Source organism: Coregonus clupeaformis, unplaced genomic scaffold, assembly GCF_020615455.1.
Source record: "Coregonus clupeaformis isolate EN_2021a unplaced genomic scaffold, ASM2061545v1 scaf0612, whole genome shotgun sequence".
In the NCBI taxonomy this organism is placed as follows: domain Eukaryota; kingdom Metazoa; phylum Chordata; class Actinopteri; order Salmoniformes; family Salmonidae; genus Coregonus; species Coregonus clupeaformis.
Genome location: NW_025534067.1, coordinates 215,833 through 224,174, shown reverse-complemented (window position 1 = coordinate 224,174; position 8,342 = coordinate 215,833). Strand labels below are relative to the sequence as shown.

At 44.3% G+C, this 8,342-nt stretch overlaps 1 protein-coding gene across 1 annotated transcript; it reads right to left on the bottom strand.

Moving 5' to 3' along the window:
* Positions 1–3,517: 3,517 nt before the first annotated feature.
* LOC123485194 lies at positions 3,518–6,206 on the bottom strand. The gene is made up of 2 exons (XM_045216112.1): positions 6,020–6,206; positions 3,518–5,021 (listed from the first exon to the last, which is right to left on the bottom strand). The coding sequence occupies exon 2, from the start codon at positions 4,841–4,843 to the stop codon at positions 3,518–3,520; it is 1,326 nt and encodes a 441-aa protein (XP_045072047.1). The 5' UTR covers positions 4,844–5,021; positions 6,020–6,206.
* Between the last annotated feature and the right edge of the window lie 2,136 nt (positions 6,207–8,342).

Here is an 8,342-nt window from a genome sequence, read left to right as displayed (position 1 = left end):
AAAGCAAGTGCCAAGTTACCATATATCTGGCATGACGACAAACCAAATAGATAATTACTCTGAGTAACAACTAGCCAACTCCTTTCATTACTCTAATAATGTACAAACACCTCTGTACAATAACAAAGCATATTACACTAGAAACAGTAACAAACTATAGTATGTTTTACACTTATTTTACATGACGCACGAGCAAACTAATACAGCTAACGGCATCCATGAAAGTCAATGCAATTTGCGTGAGTAAATGTAACCAATTAACTTTGATAAGTAAGCAATTCTGTCAATAACGATATTATCATCACTTGTAATATGCTTGAATTGAACTTACAAACAAATATTTTCCGAGGCTGAAGCGTAACAAGAAATAGTTGCACTGAAAGAACTGTACAGTAACGTTGTTTCTAGCTGCCTGTCTGCGTGCGTAATGACAACTTTACTTCCGGGTTTTTGTACATAACTCTAAGTACCAGAGAGCTCCACTAGGGGGCGCTAAACACCATGGAACACAATGAAAGTCACTCTTAATCACTATAATAAAATAATCTGTTACCTTCTAACAAGATGGCAGCACACTCCCCGCCTGGTATAATGAGATTGTGCCACTATGAAATCAAATATTTTGCCTCTAGGATGCTTCAGAAAGAAGAACAACAATCTCTGAGATTGGTCTCAGAAACACCTTAGCAATCCCTTGCTTGACAACCTTTAGTTCTACTTTCCTGACCTTTCCGTCAGTACTGGGAAAGGTTTTGACCACAAGTCCGACTGGCCAGTCATTTCTGTGCGTCTGACTGTCTTTCAATAAGACAACATCTCCCACTTTCACATTTGGCTTTTCTGCTGTCCATTTTCTGCGTCTCTGCAGTGTTGTCAGGTACTCCTGTCTCCACCTTTTCCAAAAAGTGTCAGCGAGACACTGGACTTGCTTCCACTGTTTTCCATGAAGATCGTTCATGTGGAAATATCCAGAAGGGGCTGAGGTAGCGTTGGTCTTTTGTGTCAGTAACATTGAGGGTGTAAGAATGGCAGGCATGTCAGGATCGGTTGACACTGACACTAGGGGTCTCGCATTGATTATTGCCATAACTTCAGACATAAGAGTGCTCAAGACCTCATGTGTGAGACGAGTGGAGCCCGTCTGAAACAGCATAGCATCAAGGATACGTCTGGCAACCCCAATGAGTCTCTCCCAAGAACCACCCATATGAGACGAGTGTGGGGGATTAAATATCCAAGTACATCCCTTGTCTGAGAGGTATTTAGTCAACTCTGAGTCATTTGTGTCGATCCCCAGTTCCCTGCAGGCACCTATAAAATTTGTACCTCGATCAGAGCGTAGCACTTTTGCTGGACCACGGATAGAGAAAAAACGCCTCAGCGCGTTGATGAAGCTGGATGTGGACATGGATTCGATGAGCTCAATATGGACTGCTCTAGTAGACATACATGTAAAGAGTACCGCCCAGTGCTTGGAGTCTGCACTACCACCTCTAGTGCGACGAGTTATGACATTCCATGGTCCAAACACATCAAGTCCAACACTGGTGAATGGTGGCTCTGATGAGAGTCTGTCTGCAGGTAAGTCCGCCATCTTTTGGTCAACTGACTTTCCTCTAACCTTACGGCAGGTGACACACTTGTGGATGATACCAGAGACCAGATGTTTGCTCCCAATAATCCAGAAGCCTGCTGCTCGAATAGCTCCATCTGAAAAATGACGGCCCTGGTGAGCCACTTGCTCGTGATAATGTCTTACCAGCAGAGTGGCGACATGATGCGTCCGTGGGATGATGAGAGAGTGTTTTTCGTCTTGTGACAGGTCGGCAGAGGATAATCGGCCTCCCACCCTTAGCAACCCATCCTCATCAATCACTGGGTTCAGCTTTTTGAGTGTACTTTGTTTTGGTAACTCTTTTCCTTTCTCAAGGCATTTGAATTCCTCTTTGAAGGCTTCATGTTGCACACAGTGAATGATTGCTGTTTTGGCTTGTGATAACTCACTTGTACTGCATGGTTTTTTACACTGATGCCAGCCTCTGCAGTTGTTGCCGTCCGCACTTTTGTGAAAGGATCTGGCAACATGAATGAGTCGTGCTGTGGCTCGATTGAGAGCTTTCCAGTTCGAGAACCTCTCAAAGCGATGAGAGCCGAATTGAGCTCCAGAAACCTTAGTGACGAAGGCAGTGACGTCTGGCCGAATCTCTGCGTCTGCGTCCAGGCTCTACAAGGTCAAAATTGATGGTCTCAGACTCACTTGAGTTTGCTTGAGCCAGAAAAGGGGGACCTGAGAACCAACTGGTGTGCTTTAAGAGTGCGGCTCGTATGGGCCTGGTTGCTTGGTCTGCTGGATTGCTGTCAGTGTTTACAGTTGTGCTTGGATCTCTCGAGTGCCCTGTAGAGAGAGAAATGTGTTGCTGAGCTACGCTGCTGTAGTTCTCTTTCACCTGGATGATGTCAGGGCAAGGGCTCAGATAGGACGTGCGACCATTTTGAAGTATGTTTGTCCTGAACACGTTAACACTGGCTGGTCGGTGAGCCGTTCCCAGACAAACTTCCCCCACGATGACCCACCCGAGGTCGAGTCGCTGTGCATAAGGAGTGTCGTGGGGCCCATTGATTTGTTCTCGTACCTTGTGTACCCTTAAGATGTCTCGTCCTAAGAGCAGGAGGATGGGAGCGTCTGGGTCCACAGCTGGAATTTTGTCCGCCACTGGTTGCAGATGGGGATGATAATGCGCAATGTCTGGGGAGGGAATCTCCATTCTATCGTCTGGCATCATGTCACACTCTATCAGAGTAGGGAGAGTGAGCTGCTTGTGTCCATCTATAGACTCCACCATGAAGTTGACGGCTCTCCTGCCTGAAGTCTCTGTTACCCCAGAACAGGTCTTCATGGTGTATGGAGCAGAGTTGTCATTGATGTTGAAGAGATTGAAAAACTCTGTCTTGGCCAGAGATTTGTTGCTCTGTTCATCAAGCACTGCATACATTTTGACAGCTTTCTCTCTTTTCCCAGCTGGATAAGCTTTGACTAGGCATATTTTTGAACATGATCTTGGATTGGCTGCCTCACCACAGATCTCGGTACACTTTGAGGTGACTGATAGAAGAGCATCTTCACCTTGCTCCCCGCCATGCTCTTTCTCTGCTGTAGCGGTGTCTATCGTTGAAGGAGCTGGACCTGGATGCAGAGCAGCAAGATGTCTGTCGCTGTCACACTCGGAGCACTTGATTGACACCTTACAGTCTTTAGCTCTGTGCTGAGTTGACCCACAACATCGGAAACAAATGCCATTCTCTTTGAGATATGATTTGCGCTCATCTAGGGTTTTGTATCTAAACCCGCGACACTTTTTAAGAGGATGAGGCTTGTTATGTATTGGACAGTGATGGTCAGGGCTTTCAACCTTTGTCTTACTGGGTTTGGTTTGGTGGTCTGAGGGCTCAGATGACACATCTGTTTTGTGTACAGTCACAGGTGTCCTGCTGCTGTACCTGACAGGTTTCTCACTTTTCACAGACACCTGGGTAGTTGAGGTGTAGAGGGTGAAGCTGGGGTCGTTTCTAATTTTCGCCTGGTTCCTGATGAATCTCGAGAAAACGAGAATGGTGGGAATGCTACCCGATAGTCCTCCTTGTATTTGGATCCCTGTGCTATCCATTTCTCTTGTAAACTGAATGGAAGTTTCTCTACTATAGGGTTTACCCCACGAGATGTGTCCAGATAAGCGAGGCCTGGAAGGTACCCTTCTTCTTTAGCACACTCCAGTTCGAGAAGAATGTCACCCAGTTCTCTTAGTTTGTGATTGTCTTTGTTAGACAGTTTTGGAAATTCATCAATTTTCTTCAACAGTGCATTCTCGATCACTTTGGGTGTACCATAGCACTCTTCTAGTCGTTGCCAGACCATGTTAAGCCCTGCTGTTGCATTGAGAATATAGACAGATCTAATTCTCTTTGCTTGCTCAGACGACTCTGCCCCCAGCCACTTGGTAATTAGATCTAACTCTTCCCTGGCTGATAGATTCAAGTCTCTGGTCGCATTGAGAAAAGATGCTTTCCATGCCCAATAATTTTCAGGACGATCATCAAACTTCAGGAGTCCGGAACTCACCATCTCACGGCGCAGGAGGTACTTGGTGAGTTCTGGTGCCACTTGTGACTCAGGGAAGCTTTGTTTCGGTGACTGGAAGTGGGTTTGTTTTCCCTTTCCACCATGCTGCTTTTCATTTATTTTGTACGGAGAGTCTCTGCTCATGCTCCGTTGTTTGCTACTTTCTGGATTGTGGCCTGTAGCTGGGTCAACACTAAGCTCTTGTGTCTCTACTTCAAATGGCATTTCAGCAAAGTAGGGCCTAGCATGTTGTTGCACATACTCACGAGTACGTTGGACTGGACTTAAGGGCTGTGTCCCTGTGTTGAGTTCTCTGTGGAGCTCTCTGCGTTCAGACTCTACAGCTTCTTCAAAGGCTACAGCTTCAGCCAACGCAGCAGCAGCTGTTCTCTCAACTTGGAGAACATATAAACTCGCATCCAGTTCCGCCTTTTGTTTCATCATAGAAGCTTCCTTTTCAGCATAGGAGACTCTAGCACGCGCTGCGTCCGCCTTGGCACGTGCTTTGATGGCTGCATAACTTGCCGTTGAGGATCTGCTTGACTGTTTTGATGACCTTGATCTTGCAGACTGAGACTTGGTCTCAATGTGCTGAAGAGGCTCCTCCATCTCTCTTACTCGCTCCTCTTCCTCTTTCTGTCGAACACTTGCCTCTGGTTGCTGCATCGTAGACTGCTGGTCATCCCTAGGATCAGAGGCTTTTTTGGCTAATGAACGTAGAATCATAACCACCACGTGCGATTATTCTTGTGCTTGAGCCCGCCGTGATGTTTTTTCACTATTCTGCCCTTGAATTGCGTTCCCGTGCAAAACTAGACAGATAGCTAACAACTGAGTCTTCAATAAAACTTCCAAGGCGTGACTTTTCTTGAACGAATGTATTGAAAACGTTTATGTTGTGAAACTGCAAATACAGAAAATAATATACTTTAGTATTCAATTCACATTGACATACTGTAGCTGTACATTATACATTTCAAGTTGAAGTTGCATAAATACAAAGCAAGTGCCAAGTTACCATATATCTGGCATGACGACAAACCAAATAGATAATTACTCTGAGTAACAACTAGCCAACTCCTTTCATTACTCTAATAATGTACATGTAACGATCCCGGCAGTCTGAGTCGGGTCCTGTCTGTGTACTAGTTTTTCTGCTCGTGATCTCCAGTTTCCCGAGGGTTCTGGAACGCTCCCTGCCTGGTTGCCGGGCAACGTTGCTAGGCGGGAGCTCTCTTGATTTCCGCACCTGCATCCCATCAGCAATCTGCACACCTGGTCCTGATCATCACCCTTCTTAGGCTCTGGCCTAACATCCATTCCCTGCCGGATCGTTAGCCATGAACAGTATGTTTATCAGCGGATCAGTCTTAGAGCTTAGAGCATTAGTTTTGTTGTTTTGCACCTTGTTTGCTTGTTGTATGCTTACCTCCGTTTTGTTCTCCCTGCAGTCACTCGTCCGGAACCTTCACCCAACCTCTGCCTGATGGTCGGCGGCTGCCGAGCCATCATTGGACCAACTACTGCACCCTCAACAACTCATCCACGCCGCCCGCTCTGTTCCCTGGATTATTCAGCAGCACTCGTGGATCAGTTAAATAAACACTCACCTTTGACACCACTTACCTTGTCCTGGTCTGCTTCTGGGTTCTGGCTTAGTAAACCGTGACAGTACAAACACCTCTGTACAATAACAAAGCATATTACACTAGAAACAGTAACAAACTATAGTATGTTTTACACTTCTTTTACATGACGCACGAGCAAACTAATACAGCTAACGGCATCCATGAAAGTCAATGCAATTTGCGTGAGTAAATGTAACCAATTAACTTTGATAAGTAAGCAATTCTGTCAATAACGATATTATCATCACTTGTAATATGCTTGAATTGAACTTACAAACAAATATTTTCCGAGGCTGAAGCGTAACAAGAAATAGTTGCACTGAAAGAACTGTACAGTAACGTTGTTTCTAGCTGCCTGTCTGCGTGCGTAATGACAACTTTACTTCCGGGTTTTTGTACATAACTCTAAGTACCAGAGAGCTCCACTAGGGGGCGCTAAACACCATGGAACACAATGAAAGTCACTCTTAATCACTATAATAAAATAATCTGTTACCTTCTAACAAGATGGCAGCACACCTTTCCTTAACCCGATTAAGGAATATTTCTCCACATGGAGATGGAAGGTTTATGATAGGCGCCCTCATGAACAAGTCACTCTTCTCCAGGCCATGGATGACGCATGCAATGACATCACGGCAGACCAGTGTCAGGCCTGGATTCGCCATGGCCAAAGGTTTTTTCCAAGATGTTTGGCTAATGAAAACATCCATTGTGATGTAGATGAGAACCTGTGGCCAAAACCATAATAATAATAATATGCCATTTAGCAGACGCTTTTATCCAAAGCGACTTACAGTCATGCGTGCATAATTTTTTTTAGACAGAGTTGATGAAAATGTAGAAGTACAGTAATCACTCCTATGTTTAGCTTTTTACAGTACAAGCAAGCAAGTTGAGGAACACTGCATTTGATGTTTTACAGTACTGTATTGTTTTTCATCAATATTTTTCAGATTTTGTTCAATGATTCCACTGTGTCTGTGGTATTCTCTCTACTTCTGCAGTACTTCTACAGGGATGTATTTACATGTAGTACCATAATGAAACATGTATCACCTATTTTGTACTACAATATTTACAGTTTTTGCCTATTGCTTACACACTTTTTGCAGAATTTGGCTCATGTCAAAACTCAACACACAAGCCAATCAGACATAGCACTTGGAGATTAACAACTCTCATATATGCCAAAATGAAACACTGCCATCAAAACTTAACACTCCTTTCTACAAATGAAATTATTGCAACAAAACCATACACACAAGCAACATTTGAATTACACTTTCATATCACCAGAAACACACTGATGGGCTTTATATAAAACACTGCAGTCTTCATGTTTCTATTTTTATTGTCATTTTATTGTCAATGTCTTCTGTAAAACTCAAAAGTAGAATTTCTGCAGTAATCAAACAGTATTTACAAAAAAGTTTTTACAAAAAAACAAATATTCTTACAGAAATTCTTAACATCAATTTTAGCAACAAACAAAAGTAAAAAAACAAAACAATTACTGGATAAATTGCTATTGGGGGAAAAAACATATACTTGTTTTGTGTGGTGGGGGGCGGGGGGGATTATGGATCACGCCTTCTGTTCGGATCTGGCCACAAGACCTCGTCAACATCACAGGCAATGTCCTCGCGGGCTAGGCGTCGGGGAAAATATCGCCTTGTGTGCCGAATCCACCCTTGGATTGATCCCACCTCAATGTCTCCACATGCCTCTTCCATTGCTTGCAGAAGAGTCATGCGGGCATGTGGTTGCCGATCATATACTTTCCACCGCCACGCTGAAAAGAATTCCTCGATTCCATTTAGAGAGGGGCTGTAAGGGGAAAGGTATAAAACTGTGAAATGATTATGGTTGTTGAACCAATCTCGGACCAGAGCAGCCCGGTGGAAACTAACATTATCCCAGATGACAACAAACCTGGGCTGCTGTGGTCTGTCCTGCACAACTGATGTAGTGCATCTAGAAATGCAATGATCTGTCCTGTATTGTAGGGAGCTAGAGTGGCATGATGATGCAGGACTCCTTCGACACTAATTGCAGCACACAAGGTGATATTTCCGCCACGCTGCCCAGGGACATTTACAACAGCCCTTTGTCCAACTACGTTACGGCCCCGACGCCTGGTTTTGGCCAGATTGAAGCCTGCCTCATCCACGTAGATGAACTAATGCGGCAGTTCGGCGACATCAAACTCCAGAACCGTCTGTAACAGAAAATATTGAATATTGTTACTGAAAACACATAAAGGAACTACAATGTCTATATTTTCACACAAGTAGGGGCTGGGTTGGGTGAGTATAGACCAAAACTACAAGCTACAGGCAGGGCAGGTGGCAGCATAAACCCTCATTCCCACATCACAATATATAGTATGTAAAGTAAAGTGACACATACCTGCACATAATCATGGCGCAAGTCCTTGACCCTGACACTGTTCCTCTCAAATGGCACCCTGTACAGCTGCTTCATTCTGAAGTTATGTTTCTGTAGGATGCGACTTAGTGTAGAAATGCTGACCCAGTTGATATTGTTGAATTCATTTCCATTTGCAATTATGCGTTGTTGCAACTCACGAAGTC

Excerpts from the sequence above, each read along its gene's own strand:
- LOC123485194 (XM_045216112.1), bottom strand. The coding sequence starts at position 4,843 with ATGATTCTACGTTCATTAGCCAAAAAAGCCTCTGATCCTAGGGATGAC.